Genomic DNA, 17,831 nt, shown 5'->3' with positions numbered 1-17,831 from the left:
GCAGCTATATAAGGAGACATGCTCACCATGCCTGGTGCATCCGTCCTTTCCTAAGAGCAAGAACCAATTGATGTACATGATGCAGATGCACCAGAAGTGGTTATGACTCCGACCGAACTCTGCTACAAGATGCTGCACAATTGTGTCGTAGGTATGTATCATTACACCTCGGGTCAACATCCCCTTGAACCGGGTGGATAAAATATGGTGCATCTATGCCTAGCTATATGGATTTAAAGAAAGCGCTTCCCGGGAGGCAACTCAGAAGTTTGTAGGTTTATATGTCAGTTTTGTGTCATTGAGTTTAGTTGCATCCATGTTGCATTGACACTTTTATTTTTTGCATGATTTGTTACCAGAGTTGGCTTGAGACTAACCTTTAAAAGATAGTAGTATTTATTTTGTTGCTCATATGTGTATTCGTACTTAGTAAAACTTCTCTAATAAATATATATATATACATGTTCCCATTTGGTATGATGAACGAACATGATAGATCCTTGAGAAAATTATGAAGAAAATAAGAAGTTTCAAGTTTATAGAATGTTTAACAATCACTGGTACCGTTGGGACCAACTGCACCACGTGACCGTGCCAACTTTGTGAAGATATCGAAAACTCTTTAAAAAACAGAAGTTTTAACGAGGACTGGTACGGTCAGGCCCGCCTGTACCATGCAATTTACTACCTGAAGGAATAATAACCTCGATTAGCAGGAGGTTTAATGAGCACGGTGCAGGCACCCTCACCCGTACCAGATGCCCATTATGGAATTGAGAGAGAGAGAGAGGAAGGGGGATAGAGGGAGGGAGAGAGAGAGGGAGGGAGAGAGAGGGGGAGAGAGAGAGAGGGAGAGAGAGAGGGGGGAGGGAGGGAGGGAGAAGAAGACAAGGTGCAGAGCATAGACTCAAGCTAGACAACAATACCGAAGGACAACACCGAGCAACAAGGTACTCGTATTCATTTTAATAATCTTATAAAATCTCTAGCATGTAATTATCCATAGTGCCTTTTGCGTTCTCTCTTTATTTCTTTTTCTTTGGGCGAACAAACTCCATTCGTACACATAATCAAGCGGTTTTATTCGGTTTGCTATTTTTGCAGCGAGTGGACGGCGGGTGGACGGCGGGAGGGAGAAAGAAATCGGCGGGATAGGAGAAATGAATCGGCGGCGGGATATGTTTTGGGAGGCCTGAAATGCGCGGCGGTATAGGCGCGATTTGGCGGGAGCGGCGGGATTTGGCGGGAGTGTGGGACGAATTTTCCCTGTGCCGCTGACGGGTCGGCCCCGCGTCGGTTCGCCTCGCTTTTCGGTGTGTCCGGCGTCCCCGGTGCGTCCCCTATGGGACGGGGACGGGCTTGGGGCGCCGGACACCGTATCGGGCCGCGCCGGACAAAAATGGGCTTTGGGGGACGCGGCTGGAACGCATTTTTGGTCCGGCGCGCCCCAAATCCCTTTGGGGGACGCGACTGGAGATGCTCTTAGCTGGCCTCATATGGAATCTCTGCATCGCAGTAATTTTATAGCAGCCCAACACTTGCCTTGCGAGGCATGTTTGCCCAACTCTTTTTTAGCTTTATAACATACAAAAGAAAATGATAGAAAATTAATTTTTTTTTTGTGATTTCTGTATATTACGCAACCTACTATTAGGGGAAATTAACAAATTTGATTTTCGAATTTTTTGGCAAAAAAGTTTAGAAAAAGTAAAATGGCATTAACTTTTGCATCGACGTCGGGAAAAATGTATAATATATCAAAATGATCGTGGGAGAAAGCTACATCCGAATTCACCTGGGTTTACTCGGTTAGACAATTTTTAGATTCTCAAAATTCCAAATGAAAATAAGAAAGCAGGAAGATTTTAGTTTTTGCCAAAAATTCAGGATTTTTTATTTTTTATTTTTTTTTAAAATAAAGTAATAATTCCTTCCTGCATAAAGATTACTATTACTTAACCATAAAGGTTATCCAATTTATAGATTCTCAAATTTTCAGGTTTAAGGTGTTGCAAAAAAAAATTTATTTATTATTTATTCAAGATTATTATTACATCGTTACTTTTGTTTATTAAAAAATTATTTGCAATTCAGACAATAAAGAAGTGTGATATCGTGACCAACATGTTAATAGAATTGATATGATACTAGTATCAATAAGATGCGCGCGAAACACTTGGAAGCGAGATGGGGAGGAACTCGAAAGTTAAGCGTGCTAGTGTTGTAGTAGTGGGAGGATGATTGACCGAGCAGGAAGTTTGACCACGAGTAAGTAATTTGACTAGAGATTAAGTGTAGTTAGAAACTAAACTTGTCAAATAACTAAAATAATAAAAATTCTGGAAAAAAAAGATAAAAAAGAAGTGAAAAATAATTAGAAAAAAATTGTATACAAAAATGGCACCGGTAGCGGTAGCGTTGCACCGGTTCGCAGCACCACCGATGCTAAAGGAGGAAGCCTTTAGTGCCGATTGCTTTACACCGGTTACACAACCGGTGCAAAAATCAGTTACGAACCGATGCTATAGACATGTTTTCTACTAGTGTGCTGCGAAGAAAAGCAACAGAAAAATCTTGCAACGTGTGTAATTGCTAAAGCATGACGAGTCCATTTTTCTCCACAGTTGAGTGTTTTCATGCTTCAAGTGCTGATAATTTCTATACTTAATTTTAGATTGTAGATATACGGCAGAAGTCCGACGATTTAGATTGCTGATATTGTTCACTTTTGTTCATGCCATGTGTATTAGGAAGAAACGCCTAAATTAATCAAAATTTGGCAATCTTTCTCATGACACTGTGAGAAAGCGCATCCGCCAAACGTGTTAGTATAATAAGCGATTAAATCATTGCAGAAAGCAGATGGAAGACAATTTTTAGTAACGCAGTTCGGCGATAAACGGCTACATCTATGAGGCTTGCTTTACAGGTGCTCCTCCCCATGTACTATCATAGTACCGACGACGACAAGCTCGCCACGGTATACAGACACGTCAGATCTACAAATGTCACGCCGGTCCAGCGTTCCTGCCATGGGCGATCTAATCGCTTATTATGCTAACAAGTTGTATCAGTGTTGTATGCATCTTGTCTCGGAAAATCGATTTGCACCAATGTTTTTGGTTATTCTTAAATTAGAGTTCGCATTTCCCCACTTTATTTCATGCCATTTGAGTTCTCCATCTTGCCTTGACCATTCTGAATGCACAAAAAAGAAATTAAAGGAAAACATAATCTTCCTGATTCATTAGATGATTAATTAGGAAACTTGAGGAAAAACTACATAAGAAATGGGCAAAATAAAGAAAGGAAAAAGTACATTACGATTATCTTACGTTCAAAAAAAAAACATTACGATTATCTTACTTCATCATCCTGGCTGCAACCACTAGATACTAAATCTATGTCGTCCTTGCAGTAAATAACCAAGCACTAAGTCTTTCAGTCTAGCACTAGTTACCATTTCTCGTCCCCTCGCGTGGTATGTCCTCAGTCATCACTCCTCACCGTCTAGAATGGCGAGAATGAGGACGAGCATGAGGGCCACGGCGACCGTGAGGAGAAACACGGAGATGAATGCCAGAACGGCGAGCCGCCGCTCTCTACTTCCGGACTCCCGGGCGCGGTCGAGGTGGACGACGATGGCCACAAGGGCGACCAGAGCGCAGGAGGCGAACAATATGAGGAGGAGGACGAGGAGGATGACGGCCAGGAAGGTAGCCCACAGGGCGATGCGGAGGACGCAGACGAGCGTGTCGACGAGGACGCATACGGCCGCGTCGAGGAGGCGGTGGCTGCGCGTGGGCGCGGCGGCGGGGCCGTGGAGGAGGAAGGCCGGAGCATGTTGCTGCATGGCGCGGCTGAAGGAGACGCGGAGGGCAAACGCGGCGGCGTCGGAGAGGAGGGAAGCCGCCATTGTCACTGCCGGTTTGGGAAGCTAGTCTGGAAGTGGTGCCAAGGGGTGGGAAGATCACTGGAGAAGAATAACTCTGTGTGAAAGATTAATGGTGGTCTGTGGTCGGATGGGAAGGGAGCAGGGAGGGGGGTCGTTTAATAGGCATGAGGAATGAGGAATTGGGGATGCAGCCGCTGCACATCTTTGGGCAATGCATTTTTTTCTTCTTTATTTCAGAGAGAAAGAGAGGATGGAAATGCGAATTTACAGCGAAGGCATAGCTGGAACTGATGTGCGCGGGTGAAGGGGGCCCCTACGAGCCTATGGGTTTCCCTGTCAGTGCCGAGCAAAACCACAACCGACTCACGGTGCGGAGGGTCTTTTCCATGGCCGTCTCAGCTTTGCGTTTTCGTTTTATTTCAAGGTGAGGAATGGAGACGGCTGTCGGCTCGGCACCCGACCGTTGCCTGTTGCCGGCTTGTGCTCGTAGCCGCCCGCCCGCCCGTAAATTGTTTGTTGAGAACATGTCGAGTAGCGTCTCCGAAAGGGATTTGGAATGCATCGGACAAAATTTCATTCCTAGCCGCGCGCCTCAAAACCTCATTCCGTCTGTCGCAGCTTAATACGGTGTCCGGCGCTCCAAGCCCGTCCCCGCTCCACAGTGGACGCTCCAAGCACGCCGGACACAACGAAATGTGAGACGGGCTCCCTACTGTCGGCGACCACATCCATAATGGTTGGTTCGCGCCTTTTATTTCTCGCCGCGCCTTCCTTCCCGCGCCTCCCACCCCTCCGCCGCCGCTCGATTTACCGGCCGTTTCGACGGTAGATCTCTTCTGAGTCGGGCAACGTCGTCGCGGATGGCTCTCTCGCCAGCCTTGTCGCCGTCGCCGCTTCGTCAGTGCGCCCCAGAACGCGGCATCAAATCCACCCCACCTCCACGCACATAAGGTGTTCGGCGCCTTGTTAGGTAGGCGCGATAGGTCGCTGTACGTTGCCTCGTCTGCCGCGGCTGAATTTTAACCACTAATTTTGTTTCAGACATGGATAGCGACGACTAGATGCTTGTCCGACGGCTGGAGGACGAGCAAGCCTTCGACGACGACATCCAGGAGCATTTGCTGATCATCGCATCCATGCAGAACATGCTTGATGCCTAGGCGGAAAAGAGGAAGAGGTCGCACCGCGGAGGATCAAGGCCGGGAGAAAGAACTCGAAACCCCGGCAGAGGATGGAGGGGCATACCATGCTGCACAACAACTACTTTGCTGATGACGCAACACAGGCCGGCAATTTTAGGCGCCGGTATAGGATGAGCAAGGGTTTGTTTATGAATATCCTCCATGGTGTTCGAGAGTTTGACCCCTACTTCAAGCTGAAGCACGACGCTGTAGGCGTTGGCGGGTTCTCGTTGATTCACAAGTGCACCGCTGCCATGAGGATGCTTGCATACGGAGCACCTATTGATACACAGGACGACTACCTTCGCATGAGTGAGTCTACTGCCATTGAGTGCATGTACGAGTTTTGCTGAGCTGTGGTGGGAAAGTTTGGAAAATACTACTTGAGAGGGCTAACTGAAGAAGAGACTGCAACGATCATATCACAAAATGATGCGAGAGGATTCCCTGAAATGCTTGAAAGCATCGATTGCATGCACTGGTCATGAAAGAACTGCCAGTTTGCCTGGCAAGGTACATACAAATGTTGTCATGGATATTGCAGTGTGGTGCTTGAAGCTGTGGCAGATTATGACATGTGGATTTGGAATTCTTTCTTTAGCATGGCGGGATCACACAATGATATCAACGTGTTGCGGCAGTCTCCGGTGTTCATCAGACTAGTGGAAGGTCATGCTCCACCTTGCAACTATGAGTTCAATGGCCACCAATATACCAATGGATATTATCTAGCCGATGGTATATATCTAAAATGGGCCACTTTTGTCAAAACAGTCCCGGTTCTATCAGGTAAGAAGAATTGCCACTTTGCTTCGAGACAGGAGGCTTGCAGGAAGGATGTCGAGCGGGCTTTTAGTGTGCTTCAAGCTCAATTTGCTATTTTCCAGTACCCTGCTCTAAGCTGGTCTCCTGACCAAATGTGGGAGGTGATACAGGTTTGTGTGATCATGCACAACATGATCAGAATCATGTTAGGACACATGTTGGTCCCTATGAGTGTCAGAGCCATCCTGCGGAGGTTGATCATGAGTTGCATGTAGATTTTGCTGATTTCCTCGCCATGCACGCAGAGATCTGTGACATCAATATTCACGAGCAACTTCAAAATGATCTCGTTGAGCATATATGGAGGATCAAAAGATTATCAGCAAATACCGTGGTGCCTTGATCTAGCCCCATTTATTACATTTGTTTAGTTGTTTTATTGTTTGTTGTATTTTAATTTGAAAATAATTTTGGCAAACATATTTATTTGTATGCTATGTTTAATAAATGGTTCTTTTTTCAAAAACCCTATACAAAAAATTTGGGGCGGCGTTTGGGGGATGTGGCTGGGGAGCGACGTCCCCCAAACGCGGCACAAACAAAACACGTCTCCCAAACGCTCGATTCGGCACCGTTTGTGGGACGCTATGGGGGACGCGGCTGGAGATGCTCTGATGGCTTTTGCTCGCACGCTCCTCAACTATGCCGTGCGGGAACAGAAAAATTGTTGTTTGGATTTTTGGAGGCAGTCAGCGTTATGGCAAATACAGTTCTCAAAACATTCTTGGGGCAATTTTCGACAACGATGTGTGCGCATGAGCTCGGTGCGAGATGGTGGGAGCAAGCGACATTTCGGCAGTGTCACGCGGCAAAGGTAGGGCCATCTCCCGCTTTCAATTACCTCCTCCGTTTGCCCCACCCAAAATCCTCATTTCCCCCTTTTGACACCGACGGTAGCGGGGGCGCATATCTACCAGTCCGGAAGATTCCTTCTACTCCTGCAACCCTCGCTGTCCTACGGAGGAGGAGATCGTCTTCTTAGTCTCCAGCACCAGACCCATGTCGTCGTGTGCAACGAAGATAGAGGTTGATATCCTTCTTCTCTGACCCCGACACATCTCCGTCGTTCGGTATGGCGGGGTAAGCGACACTCTTCTTCTCTACTCTCTGCCCTAGTGGTAGATCCATTTACCTAAAATCCCGTACTGTCACATTAGGCCGGTCCTAATTGTAGATCGATTCGATAAGGACGAGCACGTCCAGCTTCTGCATCACGTCTCTGCATTCATCGTTGTCATGCGGCCCTGGATCTTATTGCTGCATAAGAGAGCAGTCAAGCGTGCTACCTTTCCTCCTATCACATACGGTCCAATGTTACCACAAGATCAGAAGAGGATTGCAAACCTGAACTAGATCTACAACTGCAACTATGTAGTGGCAACCTAGATGCTTCGAATGAGAAGAACCCCTTTCTATGCACTTGCCAAAATATTCAGGGAGATGCCTATTTCAAGATAGCATCCACACCTCCGTGAAAAAGTAAATTTCGATGTTTCTTCATGTTATGGGTCACAACCAGAGGTTTAGGACCCCTCTCCCCTTGATAAACTACTCTCATTCGTAGTAGGTAGGAACTATGCTTATGAATTATCATTTGTAGTAGCTAGGGACTATGCTTAAGAACTGCCATTCATACTAACTAGGGACTTTGTTTATGACTTTGAGGATGAACTGTCGTAACTTGTTTATGTCATGGTGGTGATAGTATGGTAAGATCACTAGTAGAGAGAAACGGTAACAACAATTGTTTCCCGGATGCTACCATGCATCCAACATTGCATCGACAAGGCCATTTAGGCTAAGCTACATGCAACCAATCATCAGGACCTTTTAGTGATGCAACGCAGGCCCCAAACAAATCGCCAAAAGTTGCCCAGAGCTCATTCCAAACAAGCTAAGACCCACGAAGTCTGCCACTAGAGAGCCTCAAAATCAGCCCAGGCTACCAAACACATCATAAAAGCACTACGTGGATGGTGAGATGCAATAGTTCAACTACAATAGGTGGACTGGAGATGAGAGTTTTGCCATGTGGAGCCCAACTTTGAAAATATTTCACTTGCTTGCCCAAGGATCCAGTCCAATTCATAACGGAATTTGGTTAACCGTTGATCTTTTGGTTTCAAACCCGTTTAACCATTTTATGCTAAAGGATAATATAGGTTAACCATTAGTTTACTATGGTAGAAATGGTTAACCATTGGTTATTGAGGTTTGAACCACTTTTAACATTGTGCAACAGTAAAATAGCACAAATCGTTGTTAGATGAGAATATATTATACCAAATTTTAATCGGCTTGGTAGCTTGAAACCTGATTGAAAGAAAACGCAGAACTTTCAGTTCACTGTAAGACGTCTTACTATTTTTTGTTTTAAGTCAGCAGCAGCGCACGCACTCACTGCACACGCAGCCCAGCTTTTCTAGCTACACACACAAGCTAGCAGCAGCAGCAGCTACGTATCAGCCGGCGAGCACACGAGCTGCTGCTGCCGATGTTTGGGGGCGGCGAGCAGGCATGTGCAATCAAGCGGGCGAGCGTGCAGGTGCGCGTGGCGAACTGACTGAGAGGGATGGACAACAAACAGCTGCAGTTGCGGAGTGCCGAGCATGCAGACGAGCGGGCGTGGCAAAATGGCCTGGCAGCCAGCAGGATGCCGGTGGACACATAGTCCGGGGGCATGACTTCGGCTGCAACGACGGTGAAGAGTGGAGCCATAAAAGTTCAATACCCAGGCCAAAGTTTGTCATGCCCCGAAACTGGAACCGAAAACATTAAGATTCATAACAAATCTGTGAAAAGAGTATTCTCACACTAAACATGATAGTATCAAGGTGAAACCATATACCCAGAGGGAGAAAAACTGCAAGCTGAACAATGCTATAGTTTACAGGAGCATCAAGGTGCACAGCAAGCAGTCAGTTGTGGGGAATCAGCAAGACAAGTTCTCAAGAAGTACAACATGACCGAGGGGTTAGAAGATCGACAGTCTCACAAACTTACCTACAGGCTACAGACAAACATCAGAGTATCTATCAACTGTATCTCCTAACCTCTATGTACCGTGGATAACCCGATTTGCCAAATAAATGGTCAATGTTAAGTGCTAAGCATCTGCTCCTACAGTGATGTAAATGGTACACTACATACACCCATTTCGGAAACAGCCCAAAAGATATGAACAAACTCAGCAAGCTAGAAAACTCCTAGGTGCTACCCACGTTACTATGTCTGTTATTACTCTCAACGATAAGAGAAGTCAGCTCATTTTCTTGTTGACTTCTCAATCTTGACAAAGTAGGAAGGCTCCTTTTGATTCGCTCGGGTAGAAACCTGGAAAATTTTGGAAACAAAATCCTTTGTGACTGCCAATTACAGTGCATGGTACATGACTGAACAAAGATGTGGTTGCGGAAAAGTTGGTCTACAGAAGACAACTTACACGTCCATTCTTTCTGCAATTGCTCTGCGCACCGAGGAGTTGAGACCATAAGCAATCGAATTAAAAAGACCCTAAAATGTGTCGGGGAACATTAGTCCACAGTCCGGGGAAATGATGAAAATTGGAGCAATATGCAGTAAGGTCATTAATAAAACTCTTTTGTAGATAATGTGGGCACGAATGAACAGTATGATTCCAGCAAATATAATAGACCAGCAAGTAGAAGAGAGAGCATAACTCATAAATGCAATAAGGCATGTTCTGATGATGGGTTTTATCCTCCATTAAACTAATTTCGTTCTATAATGACTAGCGAATACCAGACTATTGTATGGGCATGCTCCAAGAAATAAAGAGGTTGGAACGCAAGCCCACCAGTCATTTGGGGTAGACCTATAATAGAACTTGAAAAAACATATGCGTGGATGGATTGGTTCAGTATCTCCAGGAAGTAGGGATCAATAGAATTGAAAAACAAAATATGTGGATCAATTATACAAATTTAGAAACATCTAGCCTGGAATAGAAGACAAAAGATTCCAAAGACTCACCATAAGTCCAGCAAACCCAATATCAAGAATGGATAGCCAGAATATCTTGTGCCCAGGATTAGCAAAGTCATACAGACGATTGATTGTCGCGAAAGACCATGAACCAATTAAAATCAGAGGGTAATAGCCCCAGCGATTAAATGCCTGTGAAAGGAACCGAATAATAGTAAGAGGCTGATCAAGGACACAGAAGTAGCATGATAAATAAGTGGATAACACATAATGACATGTTCCTAACAATAAGAGTGGCTGTAAATTTTTATCAGTTATAGCGAAGAGGTAGAAAAACATAGGAAGAGCTTATGAACTAACAATGTTGAACAGTCTGTTTTCAGTCAAATTATATTTATCAGTCTATACATAATGTATATACCTTTTTGTCCGCCCTCGTGTCAGATTGAATTGATCGATCGCTAATGCCAACAGCCATCTACAAATTAAAATTAACTTTCAGAAGATGCAGGCAGAGAGACCAGAACCTAGCAAGTGCTACAATAGTACAATACAAGCCTCAGTCACCCTAGCCTCAATAGCCAATATACAAGAGAAAACAGTTAACAGAATGTGTGCTGTGTGCATACCCTAGTCGCATTGTTCAACATGCGGTTTACTTGATAGTATGTAAACCCATTGTAGAGAATGGCACCCCAAAGTGGAAGGTAGAAGGTAATCAAGTGTAAGATCTGTAAGGAAAGGGCATTATAGTTAAGGAATTGCTAAGAAGCTGACACGGTGACAATATTTTTACATCCCAGGGACTGAATAGTGAATACTACAAATGAATTGTCAATACATTGCAATGTCATTGAAAATCTGAAGGTAGTCCAAGCAAGATATGTCAGCACTACATATAAATGGTGATTATTAGTGCGCCGCAGTTTGAACTGTTTGATAACAACTACTGATGATTGATGAAGTTCGAATGCTAAATGGAAACAGTAAAATTCAGAAAGATAAGTATAGCTGTTTGGGCTGGTCTTGGAATCACTAATAAGCAAACTATGATCAAATGTATCGTAGTTTAAGCAACATGAATTTCTATAACCATCAGACAAGGTCATAATAAAAGAGAAAAATGTACCTTTCCCATGCTTCCCTGCTGGATCCAACACCAGGTCCCCGGCCTTCCATAATCACTTCCTATTGAACGTAATACAGTGGTAGCTAGTGAAGTTCCTGTTGAAACAAAAAAAATATTACAAACCTTGCCAACTGAACTAGGACCATCCCTGATAAAAAAAAACATTATTGGAATGGTCTACTATTAAAAGGGATATCTGCAATGTACTAATCATCTATGTCTAAAGCAAACCATATACATATAATATGAATTAGGACGAAAATATAATAAAGAGAAACAGATTTCTGAATTTGAGCACAGTGATCATCCCAACGAAACATCTACAGAGTAAATTCAGACAGAGCAGATATGTGAGCTGCCACTCCCATGTACCAAGCGCAGCCTCTGCAGGGTGTCTCGCTTCTTAGAAAATGACACTCCCATGTTCCAAGCGCAGACCCTGCAGGTTGTCTCGCTTCTTAGAAAAACACCCTAGGTACTAGTGACCATGGGTCGAGTTTTTTGAAGTTACTGAACATGGTTGGTTCCAACTATATGATATCAGAAGATGCAATACCAGACACAGGCATCAGGATCTGAATGGACAAAGAACAGAAACTGGTAATGACATACAGGACATGCAAGGTTGAAAGCAGCACAAAAAAGGGGGTAGATATGTGCGCTATACATAAATGTTGCAATGAGATATAGCAACCAAATAAATATTAAGACTGACAAAGAATGATGCATGAAAAACGGCTACAGGGCAGTGCTAGAATGACTCATGGGTATATGTTGCATACCCATGGTTTTTTCCCCAAAAAAAATGGTACACATATGGTTGTAACTGAAGGCTCTCCCGCTTCCTGGTTCATCCCTCTTTTCATTATCTTTGGCCGTTGTTACTGAAACACCGGACCGGAAAAGATTATGGTACTCCAGCAATCAAAATCAACATGCTCAGTTGCTTTTATCCTTCTTCCTCGTTGGTGTCTGTTGATACTTGATACTTTCCTTATGATTTATTTTAGACCAAGCTGAAGTAGGAGTTATATCATACAATTGTCTCGGTTATACAACAATCAGTTGTGACCATAATCCCATTAAACTGAATGCATCGTTTGCGTGTGGAATTCACATCCTTTTGGACCTTGCTTGACATAGTCCTTACTCCTTAGTATGACGCCGGTCCCTTACTCTAGGTGGATGTGCAACTTTCACGACAAGAAAGAGAGCTCATGTTGACTAACCCCTTAATAATTGTCTCTATTGGTGGAGGGACTGCTTTCTTTCTCGTTAAGAAATCGGACCATCCGTCGGGACTGAGATCAGCATCATACAAAGGACTGTCGAGCAAGGTCCGGATGGATTTGAATTTCTCCTAAGATACATTTAATTAGTGGAAATTAGGGGCAGAAACAGTAGCTGTAAAATACCAGACGATGTCATGATACCACCCCTACTTAATTCTCTACTTCAGTCTAGTTTTAAATAAAGCATAAGAGATCATCAAGCCAAGTGAGCATGTTGAATTGCTTGCTGAAGTAACATAAATCTCTTCTAGTGCAGGGTCTCAGTGCCAACGACCATATAGAGTGAAAGATGTATGAACCAGGAATCTGGTGGGCGTTCAGTCACAACGACAGATATACTACGTATATAAGAATCTGTACCCCTTTTTGGTGAAAAATCAATGAATCGTTGAACCTCAGCCCCTGCACAGCTATGTGGTCTGAAATGTTTTGTTTTCAGAAGCAAATTAAATACAGACAGATGGTACAGCTATGTTATAGTTAAGTTCTCAAAAATGTAATCTCTTCAAGGAATGCTTTTTAACTGGTTGCCTGGTTGGACAAGTCGCTGCAAGTAGTTTGGGAACATGATTTCTAAGAAACACAGGGAAGTGCTGAAGTGGTGAAATCACATACCCCATACATACAAGTGGAAAATGGATCCAAAATCCTCAACATCAGTTTTGTGCTTGACAACTGTCCGGTGAAGAGTGAATGCTATAGTGGTCGTCCATAGAAAAGAAGCCACGCAGAAGAAGTGCGCACTGTAGTCATGCGCAAAGCAATAAAATGCATTCGCTGGCCCCCTACAACACCAAAAAACAGATGCACTAAATTAATCTGCCATAAAATCACTAACTCAGCAATCAATGTGTATGGCAAAAAGCAGATGTAAAATATGGAAGAGAAGAAAGAATAGTCTGTTTTGTTCTAGCAGAAAAAATGCTACATGCATTTATATTCCTCATATTGTTATTTGTAGGAAATTATTAGGCTGGTAAGGCTATCCAAGATAAAATCTGCATGTGGCTTTTTATATCAGTGTTATTAGCAAAGATGAATATAATCAGAGAGATACGGAACAACTATGTTCAGCAAAGAGTATAATAAAATTATACAGACAGCAACATACCCCATTATAGTGAATAAGCTGCAAAGCATATCCTGCAATTGAAGTGAACATTGTCAGAAAAACTGAAGCATACAGTAGCTAAACCACTGACGAGAATGAAGAAATGCTTTCACCAGTATCAGTGGAGCACCTTGACTGGACATGTATTTCAGTTTTCTAAAGAAGAATTCCGCATTCAATTGCTGAAGTAAAAAATAGGTGGATGCACAGCATCCTATTGGTTGCAAGTTTCAACAAAATGATTACGGACAGGGGGCAATGTGATTTCTTGCAAATGAACAAGGTAAGAAATAGCTATTGGATGCCAGTTTTCTCCGCATTCAAGTATATATATGTTTGTAAAATATCCTACCACGTAGCTTCATTGAACTGGAGTGGCCCATGTGTCGATAGCCACATGTCATGTGATCCCAATCATCTTATGAGACAAACGTTAAGTTGATTAATAATAATCAAAACGAAGCATAGTGCTAGACAGGTACAGCTTCGTGACACAGCTACGAAACTGTCAGGGAATATGGATCTCTCATGGTCCGAAATGGCAGAAATAAGCATCATGGGTCATGATCCCCGTCTACTTCAACTCGAACGTACGAAATGTAAAATACTGTGTGCTAAACTATCGACACGAGGCATCAGAACTAGGTAATTGCAGATCAAACCACTGCTGACTGCTCGCAGCTCGCGCCGCAAGCGCGAGCCCCAAATTCCGAACGGCACCCACGCCAGATCACGAAATCAGCATCTCAAGCAGCCCCGGGAAACGGAAACTAAAGCTCTCAGATCCGAGCGAGGGTCTCACCGCGAGGGCGAGGAAGTAGACGAGCTTGAAGGAGAACTTGCGGAGCTCGCGGAAGAGGAGGTAGCAGAGCACGATGAAGGAGGAGCCGACGAGCGAGAGAGCCGCCGCGGTGGTTCCGACGGCGTCGAGGATCTCGCGGTTCCTCAGGGACTGGCTCGCCGCCGCAGACGCCGCCAGGGCGGTCGCCGCCATCTCGTCGCCGTCGCCGGCGATCTCTGCGGTGGTGGGCGGAGGGAAGTGGCGTACTGCGACGGCTGGTGGAAGTCGTTGGCTGTTGGTAGTTGGGTTGGGTTAGGGGGCCGGCCGACTGCCTTCGTCGCCAAGTTATTTGGGCCTTTGGTTGCTCATGACGAATGGGCTTTTGAGAAAGAATGGGGCTTACCATCTGTCCATCGTAAGGAATGGCCCGCTCTCGTATTGCTAAGCTTCCTGGAGCCTGGGCCTGGGGCACTCTCTGCTAGCGTGACATGTTTTGTCCAACAAACGTTAAATAATGCGATAGGAGTCTTTTTTTGGATGCTTAAAAGCACGTTTAGAGGTATAGGACATTGCTGGCTATACAACTCTAGCCACCCTATACAATGGTTAGCTATAAGAATGCACTAATTTATCAAATACATGATCCACCTTTTACTCTCACAAAATGTCTACGAGCATTTGTTATTGCATGAGAGTCCACTTGTTTTCTTTATCCCCTTCTCTCCTTCAACTAGACAAATATATATTATTTTAATCCTTATAGATAGCTGAGTAGGATTTATTGTACTTGCTATAAAAAAACCTAAAATTATTAAGAAAGGAGTACTTCGAAGGTAGGAACATGCTCAAGTTGGCCCCACTGAGTCTATGTTTGATATCAGTGCATTTTCAAATTTGTGTGGATTTTTCGGATCAAATCTTAAATTCCCACTTAATTATGTCTGGTTCTAACGTGTTGGTCCGCTTTCATCCAACATTTCTTTAGAGTTACTTAAGACTTGGTGTATTTTTCTTAATATCCAATATGCTACCCCTCTCTAATGGATTGGAGATTGGATTAATTTAGGATTTGATGAGATTGAGCGATGCTAGGGGTTCCACCAAATCCATATGTGGAATACCACCACTAATGTTGTGAGGCATGAAGGTGCTATGTCTCTTATTAGTGTCCTCAAAGGCAGTGGTGGAGCCAAGATTTCCCAATTGGATATGTGTAGTTCAAAACTATTTTTGAACCAACAAAATCACATATTGTTCATAGCAGCGACAGAGTCTCCAATAAATTAGTCACATTACACAAATATGGAGGAAATTGCAATCCACCTCTACATCTCCCTTTTGGATGCTAAAAATGGCATCTATCATTTCATGGGCTCTCAGTTCACTATTATGGGAAATCTGACACCTTTTCTTTTAATGGTATGAAATTGACAAGAATTAAGAAGGGATGACGCAGGGCAGGAGCATGAGGGCTATGAGCTTTTTTTTTGTCCTGCTATCGCCAACTCATAATTCCTACCTTGTCATGTGCACATCAGTAAAATTTAAAGCTACTCCCTCCATTTCAAAATAAATGTCACAATTTTATCTAGATTTGTAGGTGCGTTTTAATGTATAAAAACATGTGAATCAAAAATATCACTTGTTTTTAACGGAGATAGTACATGGCTGGTTGGTGGCCCAAGCTCTAAAGCAACATGCTGGCCCAAGCGGGGAAAAGCATGCACGGGTCTGCTTCTTGTGATTTTTCACAAGTTATGCACGTAGAAAGGCTACCATACATGGTATATTTGCATACATGGTCATATGTAGCGAAAAGGTTTTCCAAAAAAATTAGGTATGCAATGCATACCTTTGAATTAGTCCCATGCAAAAAAAAAAATACCTTTGAATTAGTCTAGCTTCGTCCATGCTCAAAGACGAGTATGTAAGGTGCTTGTGGTTGAGGAAGTTCTCTCCTTCAATGTATGTCTAGGCCTATACATCACACAAAATATATGCTGACATCTGCAATTCAGGAAGTTAATAAGAGAAGAACAAACATTAATTTAAAACATTGAGCCGATAGTGGATTGTTCATTTCGTGGAAAGGAAATGATTAATAGTGTAATTAAGATTGTAGTTAGTGTGAGAGTATTGTATTATGTAAGGTTTGTACTACTCCGTAGTATATTCCTATCAATTGGATCAATGTTTTTAGTGGTTTGGGTTGATTTAAAAATCCTAGCTTATGTATTTTATATCATTACAAATGTACACTTTTTTTTGTTCTCCTTTAGTAGAAAGATATGCATGTTTATTTCTTGAGGTGGAAATATAATAGAATTCCTTTGATTGTTTAAGTCTACACATTCTTTTTGGTCCACAAACTTTGAGGTTATAGTTACACGTTCCTACCTTTTTGGGTTCACTTTGCCTAGTCTCTTAACCATATCAATGTGGTGTTTCATGAGATGAAGAAGGGTGGCACGATTGAATCAGGGTGTGGTACGACATTAAGTCAACTAACGTGAGATAAAATGATTTTTCTATAGGGAAGACTTCTTGAAAAAAAATTGAGCTATTTTACTTTTTTCGAGAATGGTGATTTGACTTTTGGAAGTCTCACTAGTAGAAAATCTCTCATGCGTACCGGTTCCAGAGGGGCATTCGTACCGGTTTTGCAACCGGTACAAATTATTCGGCACTAAAGCCCCCCCCCCCCTTTCGTACCGGTTGCTTACGAACCGGTATAAAACGGGCCTCCACGTGGGCCACCCGGAGAGCTCGGGGCTAAGGATCTTTGGTACCGGTTGGTAATACGAACCGGTACCAAAGGTTCCCCCCGCGGCAGGGAATTTGCCCAAATCTCGCCGCGGCGGAGAATTGGCTTTTTAGGGTTTTGGAGTGGTTTAGGGATATCGGTTTGTTTCATATCGCGTCGATGCACCGGAAACGCGTTTGGGTTTAGGTAGTACATGAAGATCAAGATGATGCATAGCAAGTTGGTGCATATAATATAACACACATGTTATTGCATAAGATCGCAAATTAAGTAGCTATGCATGAAGATCGATCTTCATGCATAGTGGTGCTCTCCGAGGCGTACTCTATATATGTCTATTACATGTAGCATAGTGGTACTCTTCGAGTCAACTATATATGTAACATGTACATCTTCATTCATAGTGGTGCTCTGCGAGTTGTGGTATGACGTCCCGAAGGAAAAATCCCGCCAATTCCTCGCCTATTGCTATGAAGCGGTCATCGATTGAGAGCTTGTTCCGCTTTCTTGCCAACTATAAAAGAATAAGATACAAATGAATACATGAAACAACTATTACTGAAACTCAGCACAACTTATGATAACAAAACAAATTTGTGAAGATTGTTTTTGTACCTCTTTATTTCTTTCATTATTCGTTCTCTCGTTGACAATTCTGCGGATGTACTCGCAAACGAAGAATCCACAGAGATCGGTCCCCGGAGGTTGTTGCGGGCATTTCTTTACAAGAATATAATTCAATCAAACAATAGTCAAGTATGATAATTGAAAGGTGTGTGGACCTAGGTAGTACTACTTACTTTCGCACGCCATCGCAGCTTCGGTGGCCATTCACGGGACGTATCTTCCTTGATGAAAGTTTGCCATACGCTGCTCGACAAAAGAAAATGCATAAAAGAGTCATCAAT

General features: G+C 43.4%; 1 protein-coding gene across 1 annotated transcript; it reads right to left on the bottom strand.

The window, feature by feature from the left end:
- Positions 1 to 8,722: 8,722 nt before the first annotated feature.
- On the bottom strand, positions 8,723 to 14,372 carry LOC124671179 (G-protein coupled receptor 1-like). The gene is made up of 9 exons (XM_047207592.1): positions 14,181 to 14,372; positions 13,379 to 13,410; positions 12,883 to 13,052; positions 10,976 to 11,070; positions 10,476 to 10,577; positions 10,268 to 10,324; positions 9,895 to 10,038; positions 9,344 to 9,414; positions 8,723 to 9,234 (listed from the first exon to the last, which is right to left on the bottom strand). The coding sequence occupies exons 1-9, from the start codon at positions 14,370 to 14,372 to the stop codon at positions 9,108 to 9,110; spliced, it is 990 nt and encodes a 329-aa protein (XP_047063548.1). The 3' UTR covers positions 8,723 to 9,107.
- Positions 14,373 to 17,831: the final 3,459 nt, after the last annotated feature.

Source organism: Lolium rigidum, chromosome 1 (assembly GCF_022539505.1).
Source record: "Lolium rigidum isolate FL_2022 chromosome 1, APGP_CSIRO_Lrig_0.1, whole genome shotgun sequence".
NCBI lineage: Eukaryota > Viridiplantae > Streptophyta > Magnoliopsida > Poales > Poaceae > Lolium > Lolium rigidum.
The sequence above is the reverse complement of the archived record's forward strand: the minus strand, read 5'-3'. Positions and strand labels throughout refer to the sequence as shown.